Consider the following 18,571-nt stretch of genomic DNA (forward strand, 5'->3'; position numbering starts at 1 on the left):
TTGCAGACTATTTGAAGGCTTTAGTGGCAAGTTTTGCTTCGTACTAGCTGGTGATGGACCTTAATATGGCACCCCGATGCACAAATTGCGACAGAGGAGAAATGGCTCCAGAAAGAGACTGACCTTGGGATACCAGCGTTACACTTAGCTATTGGGCTTTCAAGACATCACAAGCTTTACCTGAGATGTTTTAGGTAAAGGGAGCTTTCTTGTGAGGGCTTGCTGCTTGTGTATTCTTTTTTTGTCTCTGTTCCTTTTTTGCACAGTTTATTTATTTTTTGGCTATAAAGTAATGATAGACTCTGTTAAGGCCCCACAGAGCCCTGCGCTAGGAAAACACGGCGTGCTTTTGTACAACAGGCAGCACAGCAGAGGTCAAATTGTCACCAACCAGCTGGACGCTACAGTGCAGTGCCTCCAGAATTTGTTTCCTTTGAGAATTTCTAACTGTGTTTGAGTCAACAGGAGACATGGATATTTTGTTTGGCCATGCTCTCACACAAACACACAAAGCCGCGGCCCCTTCTGTGTAAACAGCTGGAGCTTTTTAAAGTCAATCGGGTTTCATGCACTCCAATCAGCATCCAGTCTCCGCGCATTTTAAATACACGCCGGGTAACATTCTGGTGCTCGTGGCTTGTAAACACAATTTTGCACAGTGGTTCCTTGCTGGCAGTATTTCTCCTGAATGCATTTGCCAGGTCACAGCGGCAGCTCTACACATCTACTAAATCTCTGGCAGCAGCTCGAGGAAGATGTACCTGAACGCTTTAGTCGCTTCTATTTCCAGAGAATCGTGCTCTTATGAGTTTGGAGCTCTGGTAGCTGAAGGTGCTAGAGGCTCTCGTATTTACTGCCAACTCTTTGATGCTCAGGAAACATTGAGAGAAAAGTGTGCAGTTTTATGAATAATACAAAGACTCACGCTGAGTACCAGTGGACCGCATGTGCCGTGTGTGTAAGGTAATGCAAGGGATGTTAACGATGCTTCGAGGGAGGCACAGAAAGCAGCCATTTCGCGCATCGTTTGTACAATAATCTGCTGCCGGTGCTACGTGACGCTCTGAAACATCTGGGAGTGACATTTTTGGGCCGAGGCATGAATAAGAATTTCACTCATCATGGATTCAGGACGATTTAGTGCTGTGAGTGGTTAAACACGGTTTAAATCACAAAGTAGGTGAGAGCAAAAAGGACATTCACTTTAAGAGCTCTTTCACAAAGCAGTAGTCCAATTAGAGTCAGAGGGGATAAGAGCCAAGCCCAATTAGGCCTCCGGAGCAAATTACAGGCAGCTCCTTATTGAATCTGCAATAAGATGCTTCATAGTTATTTTAAATGCAGCAGGGGAAGTCAGCTCTCTGAGATTCAAAGTAATATATACTGATTTATTCAGTCTACAGCACCTCACGACCCAATTGCCAGAAACAATGTTGGCAGCATACGTTTCTGCAAAATACTGATATGTTGAAACTTGACATTTGTTCATGTTGCATTTTTAGGTTTCTTTAGGTTAAATTTTATTTTTATTTTATGTTGTGACAATGCTGTGCTTTTGGACTGGTTAGGTTTAGTCTCCAAGACCACTTGGTTAGGGCTAGGAAAAGATCACGTTTTGCGTGGTAGTGTCACGCTTACAAATTTGAAAACACAGTCTTGAACTGCGGTCACTGGCTTGGCAGCTTTCTTGTCTGTGACTCCACCACCATCCCCTCCACCTCACGATAAGAGTGTCAGGTCAGAGATACTTAATGTGAATGTGACATGACACGTTTTGTAGCAGTGTCAACACAGTACGTAGCATGTGCAAACCTAAATGGTCAGCGGTTTGCAGAAATGTTAACTGTCGTCTTCTTTTTCCTGGAAACCGCGCTGAACCACAAGCGATTAGTGATTTTTATTAACCATACTTTCATTTTCAGCTGAGCTGTACTTGATTGCTTTATAACTGCATAAAGCATAATGGTACATGTGCTTTATGTTCTCCTTTCACATTAGTCGTTGGCGAAAGAGCTGTGTAAACAATACATGCTAAAGTTGTGTTAATTCTGTCCTGTAATCAAAAGTCAGTGCCAGCTTTAGTCACGTTTTTAGTTGACTATATCCTGTCAAACACAAAGAAAACGGGGAACACTTTTGTCTATTCATGGTGGATGATCAGCAAACAGCAGTTGGGGAGCAGGGGAGATGTATGTTTTCCTCGAAGGCTAAAATAACTTATGCCTCCAGACTCAAAACTTCACTTCTACCATCAGTGATGAAACAGCACATGGAAGACTTCACTTTGGTCTTGAGAAGCTGCAGCCTTTACTTACATTTTCTTTCCTGCCATACTGCAGAAATACAGCTAACTGCCCTCTTTTTTTCAGCCACTTTACTGCACACCTTGTCGCAAACTCCCTGCTCGCTCTCACGCTCAACCACTCCCAGCTCACATGCTGCCCTATTCTTAAAAGAGCCACACTACTCCTCTAACACTAGACTGAGACCTTTTTCATCCGCTAATCTCTTAACTACAGTAATCTGATCAACAAGAATGACCAAAACTTTGGAAAACTGCTGTCAAATGAGATTCCATCTTATTATTTTTAGACAAACTAGAGTTGATCTTGCGATGGGATCACACCGGCCACTACCCATGATTACTTAGTACTCTACTACTCCCACCTACCTCTGGCTGCCTTGATCAGACCCCGCCCATCTTCAAACTCTGCCTTTGTGTTTGTCTTTTGCACAGTTGTTACTCTTGTGAAACTTGTGGGCAAAAAACTGTCCACAGACACCTGCCAAAAACCTCCTCTGTGTTAATTCCAGCAAGTCCTATATGGAGGCGACAGGGCCTTCTTGGCTTTCTTAGAGACGTTTCTTCTCTCATCTTCTCTGAGGGGTGAAACGTCTTCAACAAACTCAAGCAAGTCCAGTTGCCTCAGTAGAACATTTAGGTAAACCACTACCCGGATGACTAAGAATCTTCACCAACGTGTCTCCAGAGCACATTTTACCATGATGACACACACACACACACACAAACACAGTCTTACAAGGTGGAAACATTACCAACCGATGCTGTCGCAGCTTAAAAGGAACTGTTACTGAAAATTAGTCACAGAATGACAGCTTATATGATGAAGAATGCAGCTTACAGAAGGGTTGTCTCGCCTGATGTTTATTTAAGCAGTACACCTCCACATGAAACATTGTCTGATTTGCGTATTTATTCTGTACAGAGACAGTTCAACAACGTGTTGTTTTGAGCAAGAAGGAGGTCGTCCCATTTGGCAGGCCAGGCTACTGACATCTAAGTTGAGCTAAACCCACAAATGCAAGCGAGTCCAGTTGTTTTGAAGATGCTTTTCATACACAGTGTTTACACCACTGCCTTTTGTAACTTACTCGGCTTTGGTGACAGGTCCTATTTGTGAGGAAAGTGGATTTCATTCCAAACTCGTCAAATAAATGACTCTTTGGGATTGTGGGATTGGTCGGCTGCCATCCCAGAGCTTTTTGACAAGTTTTTGGAATGAGACAACAAATAGGAAATTTAATATGACCACAAAATGTGATGGAATGTTTTAGAACATCTTGCGTTACTTTGATGTCTTTGTGCCGTGCTGTTTCTGTGTCTCGTTTTTTTTTCTTTGCTTGGCATCTCTCCTGGCAATAATGTTACGACACGCTCACTTTTTCCATTTGCTGCAATCGCGCAGATTTTGTGCTGGCTCCAAGTGTCGACCCCTTTGTTTTCAGTCCAATCCCCACCGTTGCCATCATGTGCCGTACCGATCACTGTCTCACATTGGCCGAGCTCCTGCAGCCATCAGCTCCGGGGCTTTAAGCTCAGTTAGCTGTGCATCGCTGGTGGGCAAAGTCACAGAGAAACACGCAGCCGTCCAGTGACAAGCGAGAGTTGGATTACAAAATTGTTTGTTATTTTAAAAAAAAATGTTGTTTCATCCCCTCCTTTTTGTCAATAACATTGTGTGGAGGTTTAGTCACTGATCTGGAATCACGTCTTATCATGGAAACACAATTATGACAGAGATTATGTTATAAAATAAATCACATAAATCATCGTCTAACAATTAATTCCTAAATATGTGTGGGTCCTTAACAAAGATAACAAATTGTTGTTGAACAATAATAGTAGAAAGTGTTGAGAAACTTTGATTTGTTAAAAAAAGGAGAATATAGAGATAGTAGCATCCCCTCAGTCAGGCATCATTCTACCAAACTGAAACCACTGAGCTTAAAGTGAGTGGGAATCCATCTTTAGTTCATGAGTAACACCGGCCAGAAGAGACAGCAGAAAAGACAGAATTATTATTTTTTCATCATATTCACAGCACATTTACATGAATATTCACACCCTTGTGTCATATTATTCACAAACACAGTCACAGCAGACTCCAGGTGGTCAAATGGAACATGGATATTTAAGCAAACACGAGGGATGGAGTAACAAATTATGTATATATAGATTATATTTACAGGGACAGATATCCAGTGTTCTTATGAAATTGTCTCTTTGTTGTTTATCGAGTTTGAAATATGTCACGTTTGTGTGTGTATTTGTGCGTATTTATTTCAGGAGCTGATCACTACCTTATACATTGGCTTTCTGAGCCTGATCTTCTCCTCGTACTTTGTCTACCTGGCAGAGAAAGATGCAGTGGACAGCAGCGGCTCCACCGAGTTTGGAAACTACGCCGATGCCCTGTGGTGGGGAGTGGTAAGAATCGGTGTGGATGTTTGCCTTTCTGTGTGCTTGCAGATTTTGCTCGTGGCGGTTGTGTCAGAAATGTGTTTTGTTCTACTACTCCCAACCAGGGCCTCAATACTTACAATACTTAATAAGACCTGGTCCAGTGTACACATGTCTGATATACTGTATGATGAAGTTTGAGTGACTGATTTGCAGAATTAATTTATTTAGGGAATAGTTTGACACTTTTGGAAACACGCTTGAGATGAGAAGATTGATTCCACACTCAAGTCTGTACAATAAATAAGGGTAGCTCCACCAATTTTACACATTGAACTCTGTCCTGGGGGAGTACAACTGCATATATGAAACAACAGTATAAGGCCTTTTGTGGCTCCATAGGAAGCTGCATATAATCTGATAAAAAGCCTCCAGTGACATCACCTAGTGGCTAAGTTGCATTGTTGGTAATGTAGACATCTGGTTTTGAAAAGGATAAAGAATTTGTTGAATAAAAAAAGAGGCGATATCTCCAAACAGTGTTTAAGGAGTACAATGCAGACTGTTTTTCAAAACCTGGTGCCTACATTACCCACGATGCAATTTAACCACAAAGTGATGTCTTTGTAGCCAGTTTATCAGATTACATGCATCTTCCTCTCAAAAGGCGTTATACTACTTTTTTTTAAAGACACAATGTTGGTTGAGTAACACTTTAAGGTGCAGCCAGTGGACTGCTACCTTAGCATAAAGCCTGATTTATGCTTCTGCGTCGCGGCGACGGCGTAGCTACGTCTTCGACGCAGACCCCTACGCTGACCCTACGCCGTAGCCTGACGTGCGCCTCCAAAAAATCCTGACTACGCGTCACGTCGACGCGTCAAGACGCAAACAGCAAGGACTGTGAATGGTCCGCTCAGAACGTCATTTCCGGCAGTTGCTTTTCCGGTCAACAGTATAACAACACCACCATTTTTAAAGTTTGTAATAACAGCATTTGTTGTTCAATAACCACGAGCTCCAGCTCCAAAAACACCCGCTCCATCTCAGTTGCCATTGTTTACTGTCTGACCAGAAGAAAACCAAGGAATCCGATATGAACCCCCCGAAACCAACAAAGACACAGCCACACCCCCCTAGCGGCTTGGCGGTGAATTGCAGAACAACGCGTTCCCTCGACGCAGAACTTCGAATGCTCAATGACGGCGTAGGGTCGACAACGTAGCTACGCCGTCGCCGCGACGCAGAAGCATAAATCAGGCTTAAGTAGGAACCTCTAAGGCTCATTGGTAATACATTGTATCATCTTTGTTTAAGCCACACACAAAAAAAAACAACTATTGTTTTTGTGTAAAACAATGGTCTGGGAGATTTTATGGGGGGGGGGGTGTTTTGCGCCTGATAAGAGCAGGGGACAGATCCTGGCTAGCCGTTTCCCCCTGCTTACAGTATTTATGCTAAGCTAAGCTACCAACCTGCTGGCTGCAGCTTCACAATAAAGGTGCAATATTTAAGAATTTTAGTTTAAGACATTCAAATATAAATGATGACATACAAATGATCTGAATGTCTGGAAAATGATCAACAGAATATGAAAAAATAAGGGTTTTGACATCAAAAAAGTCTAAGTATTGTATTGCAGAGATATCTATTGAAGTAAGCATGCTAACCTGCTACCCCCTCATCACTTTGTACAATAAGAGGTGATAGACCGATCGTAAACAAAACCGTCACTCCTCCACAGCTCTGAGCTCCCAGTCTGGCTGGATTCAGCTAATACGAACACTAGCTCCACAGTTAAGTGAGGTAACCGCTGTTAGAGGTTACTACACTGGTGATATGTTACCCCCTACTTGTTTGGAATATAATTTCAAAAATGTCAAAAAACTAATTTATCTCTCAGCTAAAAGGAAAATAATATTCCAAACTGCTATTCTGAATACTATATAAATTCAACTCTAAGTTAGAGTTATTTATCATTATTTTCAAGAATGTTATTCTCCCAATCAGAATCTATTCTGATCAGATTACACAGAACTAAGTTACTACATCACTAAACTACATCACTGTAACATTAACATGACCTTAATTGTTTTATTTTTTTTTAAAGAAACTGTAGTTTTCCACTTTTCTAAATATTTGTTTTGTGTGGCTTACTCATCCAGCCAACTGTAAGATTCTGCAGTAATACAACACTGACTTGTTTTAGACAGTGTTTGGCAAGTGAAAGGTCAAATATAGACTCTGTTTCATCTGTACTACTGTTGATACAGTAGGAGTTGTGTTGAAACCCCTGGGCACATCCAGTGGGCCGCTAATATGAGCAGCAAAACAAGTAGTGGAGAGGATACAAGATGAAATTTTATTTTCAGACAATAAGTCACCACCCACTCTGCTTCTTAGAGACTTCAGGGACTCTGATATTAAGAAAAGTGTACACACACACACACACACACACACACACACACACACACACACACACACACACACACACACAGTCAAACAACTCCTCTTTAAGGTTTACTTACAGTAAAGTAAAGAGTTAGCTCAGGTTTTGGTTTCACATACTCCTCTGTCTCTGCTGGGTATATTTCTGATGGTGTGAGAGGTGAAAAGGTCAGAGGTCATGTGCTACAGTAAAAACTGACAGTTAGCTGATCACATTCAACAAGAATTGTTTCTAAGTCTATTGGGACAAGTCCGAAATACAAATCATTCTAGTCGCGTACATGTCAAGAATTCTGAACAGTTAATTGACAGCATTTGGACAATTCCCTAAGCCTATGATAGCAGAGATCTTACTTATTTAAAAAAAAAAAAAAAGCCTTTCAGTGCTTCTTGTCAGCTGTTCTACCAACCTCTGTTTCTGAACTGACATAACCTTCTTGCCAAGTAGATCTGTCATATTGAACAAAGACAGTGATGTAGCCGACTAGATGGCTGTGCTGATTGGATGAATTACTTCATGTAGCTCTTTCTTTGGTGATGTAAGCGATGCTATTATAGCTTGCATAGTCTTTAATGCAATATTGTGTTTTTAAGGGGCAAATGGAGAAATTCTTAGGCTATTAAGTGTGGCTTTACTGTACAGGGCATTTCAAAACTGGCAAAAGATATCTCAGTTTAGATCATGGACCATTATTGCCATTAAACAGACTTTTTGACCAGCTCGCCCGCTTTTAAGGATAAAACTGGTCGGTCAGACATCCCGTCACTTTGGACTAGACTGAAGTAACTGTTGGACTGATTGCCATGTGATTTTGTACAAACATTGATGGTCCCCCTAGGATTAAGCCTACTGACTTTTCTCATGTAGTTTTTCCTGTTGTGTTACACTGTTGTCACATTCGTGGTTTGGGGTGGAATGTGTCAGACACTATTGGATGGATTACAGTGATTATAGCAAGTCTCCATTTTTGTGTCCAAAGTGATGTGCTCGGCAGCAGATGTTGGTTGGATCCAAGAGCGGACACCAAGGCGGAGGAAGGTTTATAAGGTTTTCATTGAATCACTCTGTGGAAGGTGTAACGATGAAGGCAGGGTGAGGCTCCGAAGAATGACTCCGCTGGTGTAGAGGGGAAGACTCACAGTGGCGCAGATGGAGGGCACAGAAGCTCAGAGGTTGGAGCACGCTGGAGGCAGAAGTGCTGGAGGCTGGGTCGCGGTGTGGCAAGAGCTGGTTCCAGAGAAGGTCACCATTCTTTCCAAAATAAAAAAACCTCACTAGAAACAAGAGAGGCTCGAGCAACAGGAGCGCTAATAGAGGACCATGTACCACGGCTCAGGAAATTATATGTCAGATAGCGAGGTGAAGAGCAGGGTTCTTAAGATGGAGCAGATGGAACCAAACGTGCAGCAGGTGTGCGAGAGAGTCAGCAGCTCCATGTCAGTTGGGAAAGCACGGCCAGCTTCTCCAACAACTGATTAAAAAAAAAAAAAAAAAAAAGTTTTTTTTGTTTTGTTTTTGCTGTTGGAAGGATTTATTTGTTTTCCTTTTGCAGTCAACCAACTGTGAGGAAGTGTTGGAAGATTCCCTACAGCAGTGCTTGATAGAAGCCTCTTGTGTTAATTACATTTTTTTTTTCAAAGGTGACAGTGACTACTATCGGATACGGAGACAAAGTGCCACAGACTTGGATTGGAAAGACCATTGCATCCTGTTTCTCTGTCTTTGCCATCTCCTTCTTTGCTCTGCCCGCAGTAAGTAGAAAGAGAAATTGCTGAGCAGCGGCATCTTTCAGGCTCATTGTCAATCCTTCTCTAAGGTTTCCTGTCACATGCAAATGTTACTAAGTGAAAAACAATCCCTGATGGAAAAACTGTATTATTTACGTGAACGGCATGCATTCATTAAACACGAGGCTCACTGAGGGCTTTAGTGAATGCTATCTAAACCAATATAACAGACTAAATAAGCTAAACATAACTTCACTTCAGACAGCCATAACAATAAATTATGTCTTACTTCATAAATTGTGTAGCAGTGCACTTGAACTCGGCTGCTAACAGCTAATCTAATGTCTTTGTATCACTTTGAAATTATTCTTGACAGCCTCAGACTATTCCCAGCTCTGGGGGAGGTTTCTTATGTGGAATAGCCCGGACTATTTACTACTTGTCTGCTGGTTGTTGATGAATGCTGTTGTTGACATTGATTTGGGTTCTGCCCGTCGATTCTATTGGCTCTGACAGTTTGATAGAGGTGTCACTAGCCATTAAGAACCGTTTGTGTGCAGAACCCACAGCAGAGCACATCCAGATATCCTTTCCTTTTATTCTGATATTCATTTCTGTGTCCTTCCCTACTCAATGTACGCGTAAACGGCCAAATTGGAGATTACGCCTCATATCACGTCTGCTCTAACTTTGCTCTGCTTCACATAATCAGCAAGTCTTAGCACAAAAAAAAATGTTCAGATGTTGTGGTTTGCTACAAGTTTTGGGCTTCAGCTGCATAATTGTAAAGGGGATATATTTTGCTCAATGAGTGTAACATTTTATTAAATAAACTCTTTCATTTGTTGTGTTCTTCATCTTCATTTACTCAGACCCAGTAACATCTAAGCTGATGCGTACATCTCTGCTGCAATTTCACACTTGTTACTTTCAGAATAATGCCAACTTATTCATATAGACGTAGTAGTTGCAGAGATCGCCTTCATTTGTTTAATGGTTGCAGTTCTTGAGCAGAGCAGAGGGTAGGTTTGGTTTCACATTATGCCTTTTGAGTGCTGCTGGGACCTTGACAAGCTATACAACGGCTTTACCTTGTACTATAAATCTCTTATCAGATTAATGATGAAGACCGAATGCAGCAGCTCAAAGGATTACGTTAGATTTGATCCTTTGTGTTACTGACTGCAAAAGAAAGTTTTAAGAGCCCCAAGTTGAAATATTGAAAAACAAGTTTTATGCACAAAGGAATTAAGTGAATTTTTTTTTTTTTTTTTTTACCGTCAATTATCGCGCTATTTATCGGTTCAGTAATGTTAAATTAGTAGAGCTCAAACTGTGTTCAATTCTTAGTAGTATGAAATCAAGGAAACCAAGGAATCCTTCATATTAAAATGAAAGGATGATTAGCATTTTAATGCGTCTCTTTCACTTAATGAACAAGGTGAGTAATAGATAATAATAGCATTAGAAAGCACATTGTTCCTTGATCGTGGCTTTATTTCTGTCTTTTGGATCACGCAGATGCCTGTACCGTACGTGCATTGTTAAAACTGAATTAATGAGCAGTAACCGTGCTGTGCTGTTGTTCACAGGGAATCTTAGGCTCAGGCTTTGCCTTGAAGGTGCAGCAGAAGCAAAGACAGAAACACTTCAATAGACAGATCCCCGCAGCTGCCTGTCTAATTCAGGTACTTTATATTCAACCAACAACTACTGAAACGGCAAAACAATACAGCCGGGGGACTGAACTGTCTGAAAGCCTCTGTTTTGTTATTGAGACCATCGTTTCCTGTAGCCCTCACTTCCTCTCTTGCATGGCACACATGTTGGCATGAAATGAGTTCCGTTCAACCAATATATTTTGCTATTTCCATGCCCCCTGCAGACAGCATGGAGAAGTTTTGCAGTGGAGAACTTGGATTCGGCCACATTCAAGACGTTTTTGAGAAAGCGATCTAACATCCCCGCCTCGTCTCTGTCCACCCCCAAGCCCAAGAAATCGGTTTGTAATCGTTTTATGTATTTCACTGCAACTGCTTCCTGTATTCGCTTTCCAGCTTATTATGTACACAAAGGCAAAACCAATGCAGTCTGAAGCAACAGCCCTGCAATACCATAAGCCCTTATGAAGATTATGTTCTTTTCTTTTTTCTATTCAACTTGATCAACATTTTGGAAGCTGTAGTTTGTGGTGGATTGAAAAGGACAGCAAGTCTGTCACTAACTGTCCTGTGTGAGACGGACTCAGAGGACAAGAATCTAAACTGCATTAGTTAGTGTAAAGATAACTGTATTTTTGTGGTGTCTGAAAACCAAACAGGCTAATAAGACCTGAAATTTAAAAATATAAAAACATAGAATTCTTGTGATAGGTGCAAGATTTGTGTGGGAAAGAACTGTGATGAATTAAGGCAGGGAAAAAAAAGAGCCAGCAGCAAGTTCATATTAATATTGATTATTCAATATGACTGCTACTTGGGCATCTGACCAATGCCCACAGCAATGAATGCATTTTAAAATGTTTCAAACATGTTCCCGGAAGACTTTGCAGCGCCTCACACTAAAGGTCTGAAGTTTCACATTTATATCGTCAAATCAGAACTTAATGTTTATACATTCATCTGACAACAGAAACAGGGAAACATATCTATGGTGTTTTCTTTTTTGTGCTCTGGGCTGTATTAGTATTGATTGACATTCAACTTCTCAACTTCTCTGCAAAGCCAAAATATTTGACCACTTTTCAAGAGAGGCTGACAACGTCTTTCCACAATGTCACTGTTGAAAACTTAAGGCGTGTCCACACCAGGAGCAAAAACGCTAACAAAAACTCTTGAAATATTGTATTAAAAAGCCTCTCCAACTCAACTTTAACGACAGTGGTGAGCAATATTGTGTGGATTTAATCAACGATAGAAACACTGACAGTCAACCAGAATTAATCTGAATTTACAGCGAGTCACATTCACAACTTATAAAATGCTTATACTGTGTAACATAATGATATTAGGCTGCAAAGTACACACACCAAAACATAAATCTACCTGAGACATATACTAACACAAACAAGAAACACCTTGGATTCATTGTTTTTAAAAAAAACTTATTACTGAAGTGACATTTTTCCAGTGCAGTGTGGTATTCACAGGTACGTTTTGCTGCTTTTCACACTGGTGTCAAATAAAACCCTCCACCAGTGCACTTTGTTGAGCTGTTTGCATTTCTTTGGGCAGGTGAAGATAAGGAGGAAGTTGAAGAGCAACGACAAGGACAACGGTCCAACTTCTCCCACAATTCCTAGCATCACCTACGACTCTGTATTTGACAGTGGGAGGGAGCTGAGCTCAGACGTTTACAGCACTGTGGGCACAGGTACTGTACAGCACGCTTATCTCTGACGCACTGGGTTGTGTTCTAGTTCACTTCAATCAGTGTTAAAAACTTTACAACAGAAAGCGTCCCAGTTATGTTGCTGAACAGATGTTGCACTAAACAGGATTCATACATTTTGCCAAAATCCAAACAGTCTTTTTATGTTTGGTGGATGTCAAACCGGTTAATTAGTTTTCCAAGTAATGTACTTGGTTTCATTAAAATCAGAGTAAACACTAAAGATGGAGCTCAGACATGAGTCAGGTCAAAACAGTGCACTGCTGAACTTGCAGAGCATCCCACCACATGCAGCTCTGCTGGATCAATAGTGGGGTGAGGGTGATACAGTGTAAAGAAGCAATTCAAATCAAATAATACTGGATATCCTTTCAACGTCTCTGAATGCAGCCTACATATGTCTCTATCAATGCATTTGAATTTTGTTGCAGTTTTTATAAAAACTTGAATCACTGACTTCAAGGGAAATTGTAAAAATCTCTGCTGACTTTGGTTTTGTAAATACCTTCACCTTCATCGCTGTAAAGTGTTCACAGGGACGCAGACTCAAAAGCAGGACTCAGTGGCAGAGCAGTTGAAAGCAATCAATCGTTCACTTGGTTAGAAGTTCAAGGCAGAGTTCAGTAGTGGGTAATCAGTCATCTATAAGAAGCAGGCGAGGGGGCAGGCAGGCGGAACAGGCAGGGAAGAAAAATAAAGGAAGGCTGGACAGCTCAGGCTGGGTGGTACCGTACATTAGACAATCAGACAAATGAGTGGGGCAAGAGGGCTGTTATATATGCAGGGGTGATGATGAGGAGATGTGAGGGAGGGGAGCACATGACTGGGAACAAGCTGAGGGCAGCAACACGGCAGGTGGGGAATGGCAGGAGAGTTCAATGACTGAAACAACAGGATAATGTAAAAAAAAATGAATAGCAGTTGTCCTTGTGTAGGGTGATATAAGTCTCCAGAACATGTTTTCTGGCCTTTATGATATAGACAAGGTCTATTTTTTGTCCAATGCTCGCAGAGCCACAATATCAGATTGTCAGCTGTTCCGACTTAAAATATCTCAAATGGATTGCCATGAAATTGGGACTACAGACGAAAATTAGCTTTTTGCTAACTCTGGCATATTTATATTTTGAGTGTAAACTGAAAATGTCAATTGATGTGCATTGTCCCTTTTAAATAAACAAACAAATAAATAAAATACATTTTGCATAGATATCCGGCTTTGGATTTAACGCTACCAGCAGGCCACAGTTCAGTGCTTACCCAGCACAATGTTTCAAAATCTACTGGATAGATGAGCACCAAATTTTGTTCTGCCATTCGTTATCCCCAGGGGCTAGCTGTTCAAAGGTAATATGATCGGATTTTGGTTTTCAGCTTGGATCAAATCTTGAAAATGGGTTGTTCAAAAGGGAAAGAAGGATTCTGAAATCAGATTAGATCACAGAATCCAATCCTAGTTTTAATCTGGATCAAACCTTTAGTTTGTGTTGTTCAAAACATTTCAGTAGGATTTGGATAACTTTGATCCAAAAAAACAGGATTATCCTGATCCCAACAGGGGGTAGGATTGCAAGGTGGATTTCAGGAAGAAAATGTAGTAAAAATTTAAAATTGGTCAAATAATACATTTGTATCATTTAGTGTATATACTTTTACTTATATTTTGCACTTGACTTGTTTAACCGTCACAGTGATAAAGTAGATAAAGTAGACATAGGCTACCAATTAAGCCTTTCAGTATAGTAAAGTAAAAAGAAATTAAGAATAAAAATGATCTTGTCCCCATGAAACAATCCCCCCAAACAGATTTCAATAACAGAGAAAAAAATATATTAAATTGTTCTGTCATTCATCACTGTATATTAATTTCAAAGAAACTATCATCAGAGATGAACCTGTCAAAAACAATTTCTAACAATTGTATCCCTTACTACACATCCAGTCAGTCCCTCATTCTGACAGAACGCCAGAGGTTGCTCTGGTTCTCCAACAGGCTCAGGTGCATCATAAACATCATCACAGAGAGGTACATTGTCATAGTCATCAGCCATGGTAGGAGTGGATAGGCACTGTCTCCTAATATTATGCCATCAAATCGGTTGGATTAGAGCACCGGTAATCTGGATTTGGTAATCTTAAAAACTGTGTGTCTGGATCAGGGTGATTTAGTGTATATACTTTTACTTATATTTTGCACTTGACTTGTTTAACCGTCACAGTGATAAAGTAGATAAAGTAGACATAGGCTACCAATTAAGCCTTTCAGTATAGTAAAGTAAAAAGAAATTAAGAATAAAAATGATCTTGTCCCCATGAAACAATCCCCCCAAACAGATTTCAATAACAGAGAAAAAAATATATTAAATTGTTCTGTCATTCATCACTGTATATTAATTTCAAAGAAACTATCATCAGAGATGAACCTGTCAAAAACAATTTCTAACAATTGTATCCCTTACTACACATCCAGTCAGTCCCTCATTCTGACAGAACGCCAGAGGTTGCTCTGGTTCTCCAACAGGCTCAGGTGCATCATAAACATCATCACAGAGAGGTACATTGTCATAGTCATCAGCCATGGTAGGAGTGGATAGGCACTGTCTCCTAATATTATGCCATCAAATCGGTTGGATTAGAGCACCGGTAATCTGGATTTGGTAATCTTAAAAACTGTGTGTCTGGATCAGGGTGATCCAGTCCAATGTTGCTTTGAAAAACTGGCATAAAAGTAAGGTGGATTACCTGATCCTGAATAGCAAAAAATGGGATTTCCAAATCCGGATCATTATGATCCAGATTAAATGTTTTGAACAACTGGCCCCAGATGATAATCCCTCGTGATACTGCTTTGGATCCAAGCGACACATTCAGTATCAATACATTTTGAATAAACAGCCTACACCACTCACAGCTCACAATGGCTCACACATCATGTCGTGGGGAAGCAGACGTAAACAAAATGGAGATTAGAGTGGTGCAGCAACTTGCTGTAGTAATGTGTTCCAGTGGAAAAAAACAAAGCAAAAGCAAAATGTTGAGTCTGAATGAGGGGAGACAGTCAAGAGTTTTCTGTTCTTCAGAGAGCACTAGAGGCGAGATTTTGAATTTATGTAGTATGCTAGCTAAAATTAGCTTAATGGCTAGAATGTTTGCTGTTGCTTGGCAGCATTGTCAGCTGCTCATGACTGGATCTGTAAATGCACCTTTCTCCATTCTTGCCTTGTGTGAGTCACCTGCATCTTTAATGCACAGAATTGAGGACTGTAAGAAGTATCACATAGACAGACAGATGGACAGACAGACAGACAGATAGATGAGTTGTTTTCATCAGACCATGTCACCTTACAAAACACAAGTACAAAACATTTACCAATTCAATGTCATCTGTGAAACTGCCTCATTTCATTTTTTCAGTCATGTCATTTTATTATGGTTATGTTTTTATCCTTGATTGTGTCCCTTAATGTGTCCTCTTCATTTAGTATATTACATTCATTTGTAAAACCTACCTTATAAACAGGATTATGAATAAAATGAATCATCTTCATTGTTGCCATCAGTTGTGCACTGAGGACATTACTGGAAGAATGTAGTAGAACAGAATGTAATACTGGAGAGGACAGCCTGTCCTCCACGGGAGATAAATGTGGGCCTTTTTACCATGTTTTACAAAATGTAAACATCTTCTTGGATCAAGCACTTTGTTGTGCTTAGTTATATAACCTTTTTTCTCTTACACCAGCTGGTAACCTGAAAAGCTGCCTAGATGCGTGACTGCAGCGCTGCCACCAACATATAACTGTGCAAATGGTTCTGCTCTGCGCTCAGTTCTCGGTACAGCAGCAGAATCTGATTTGCACAGTTGTAAGGATGTATATATAAATGTCTGTTTGCCTCATGCTCAAGGAAAATCAGAGCCTTTGATTTGAAGATAAATGGATTCTACAGGTTGTGCTGCACATCTCTCATCTACAGCATGCTGCTTTTAACGATGAATCATTTAACTAAATTCCCGGGTTGCCGTCTGGTGTGCGATATATTGACTAGATGCACACACACCCACACACCCACACACACACACACACACCCACACACCCACCCACACACACACACACACACACACACACACACACACACACACACACACACACACAGACACGCCGATTGTGGCTCAAGAGTTGTCAACTAACATAATTGTCCTCTGTGGACCTTCAGAAGACATAACCTAACTGTGAATTTCTGGTTTAGGCGTTTCAGTCCTAATTTAAATGTATTTGTTTATCTAAATGTCACACTATTGTGATTTTGACCTGTTGTTCAACAGATGCATTCATAGAATATCAATCACATGAACTACTACCACTTACACTCAGTTGCCACTTTATTACGTACACCTAGCTTAAACTTATGCCTTAACTTTTGTCTGATACAGCAGTTTAAGTATTTATAGATTGTTTGTTTGTTTGTTTGCTTGTGTACAGGGGCAGTCCACAGTTGTACCAGAGTGAGCTATAAGCTAATTTACATCTGTAATTCTTGAGCAGGAGAAAGAGACAACATCTGTTAAGAAAATTTGTGCAAAAAACAAAGTTACATGGCTCACAAGAATATTTTTACCACATTATAACACTAAAACAAAAACTGGATTTCACGGTATTGAGTGTTCATGTTAATGTGTGATGGCTACATGATTCAATGATTTCATCTTGAATTTAACACAAGTGAAGCTGCATACTTTCAACCAACCAACCAACCAGGTTTTTATTTGTGCCAGCTCACAACACAAAAGTTACCTTGTGAAACTTTCCAGTTGGAGCAGGTCTAGACCATACTCTTGAATGAAAGTATTTACAGAGACCCAACGTTTCCCCCATGAGCAAGCACTTGATGCCAGTTGTGATAAAAAACTGCCTTTTTTACACTCAGAAGCTCTGAGCGTAACTGGACTCAACAGTGGCGAGACCGTTGGACTTTATTTCAGGAAAAAAATGTATGGTAGTGAATGGCAAAGGACAAATATCTTTTTGATCCTGTTCGAATCGAACCATGAAATACACATAGGCCAAAACTAATGAAAAAAAAGATTGTAATAGTACATAATCTAAGACCTTTGAGTGAGACCTAGTAGGACCGGTTCCAAAGGTGACTAACTCTCCTTTCACTTACTTGCACTTTTCAGCATGGCCAGATTTATTGTGATTTTCAACTTTTTGAATACGTATCTGATGAAGGCTAGGGCGTTGTTAACGTGGGCAAGACAGTGTAGTTCTCTTAGCAATATTAGACACAGCTAAATGGCATTTCATTATCTTTCTCCAACCAACTGTTTGCAAAAGTATCTTTTAAATCATAAGTGTCATTCATAGCACAATTCAAATGGGATTAAAACAAAGCGTATTTGTCCCTCACCATTGAATATTGTATAATTTTTCCCAAAAATAAGGTCCCATGGGGCACACGGGAAAGGGGCAGGGACTCGCTCATCTATTATCTGATGGCAGTGATAAGAAATTTCATGGGGAGGGAGCCCGATCATTGATCACTTTGTAATATAAACAATCACCAGCAAGACAAACAAAGCTGTCAAGTGGCAGGAGGTCATGTTAATGACAGAAACTTGATGGATCTGTAGAGTGCTTTGACTGTTTGTATAGGCACTGTGTTTGTGTGTTGTTGGAGGTGTGTAAAGAAACCATTGAGTGCACATACAATTTAAATCCCACAGTCCCTTGGATTAAATTTTACAGTTAGACACCTGCTTCACGTGTTTCTTAAAGGACAGCTGTGAGTCAGTATATTCAAATATGAAACAGTCTGGGTCTCTTCATCCTTTGCAATCATATCTGTTTCCTTTCATGAGAAACAGGAGCTGTGTGTGTAGCTTCTACCTTTTCATCTTTATTTTTAAATCTTCTTTCATCCAATTTAAGTGCCTATTTCTTTGTCTGTGTCTTTCTCCCTCTCTTGATGTTTGGTCCATTCACCTGGTTCAGCAGGATCTCACACATTGGGAGGATGCGGTGAGCTGCTGTTAGTGTCCACATCCTGCACACATCCTCAGTACTCTCACTGTCCTCCATTATTGTCCGCTTTAACAGCATCCTTTTTTACCTTCTAAGTACCTCTAAGAGCATGTTCTCTTCAATGTATGATCCTGCTGTGTTGTGTTCAATTGACTCTTTAAGCGATGACTGCAAAATTGCATTCTCAACACCACAGTCTTTGACTAACATCGTCGTTGCTGTCCTTTTTTTGCCCTGTACTAAATGTCAGTGATGTTTTTGTGTTTCTTCATGTGTGTGC

At 40.4% G+C, this 18,571-nt stretch overlaps 1 protein-coding gene across 1 annotated transcript in view; it reads left to right on the top strand.

Annotated features, from left to right (window-relative positions):
• The window catches only part of kcnq1.1 (potassium voltage-gated channel, KQT-like subfamily, member 1.1), a 63,073-nt gene that overhangs the window by 28,975 nt on the left and 15,527 nt on the right, over positions 1-18,571 (top strand). The window contains exons 8-13 of the mRNA XM_030413423.1: positions 4,589-4,729; positions 8,792-8,902; positions 10,471-10,566; positions 10,764-10,880; positions 12,112-12,250; positions 18,262-18,288. Coding sequence (XP_030269283.1) covers positions 4,589-4,729; positions 8,792-8,902; positions 10,471-10,566; positions 10,764-10,880; positions 12,112-12,250; positions 18,262-18,288 — 631 coding nt within the window. The remainder of the gene's footprint in view (positions 1-4,588; positions 4,730-8,791; positions 8,903-10,470; positions 10,567-10,763; positions 10,881-12,111; positions 12,251-18,261; positions 18,289-18,571) is intronic.

The sequence above is a fragment of the Sparus aurata genome, chromosome 4, assembly GCF_900880675.1.
Source record: "Sparus aurata chromosome 4, fSpaAur1.1, whole genome shotgun sequence".
Classification (NCBI taxonomy): domain Eukaryota; kingdom Metazoa; phylum Chordata; class Actinopteri; order Spariformes; family Sparidae; genus Sparus; species Sparus aurata.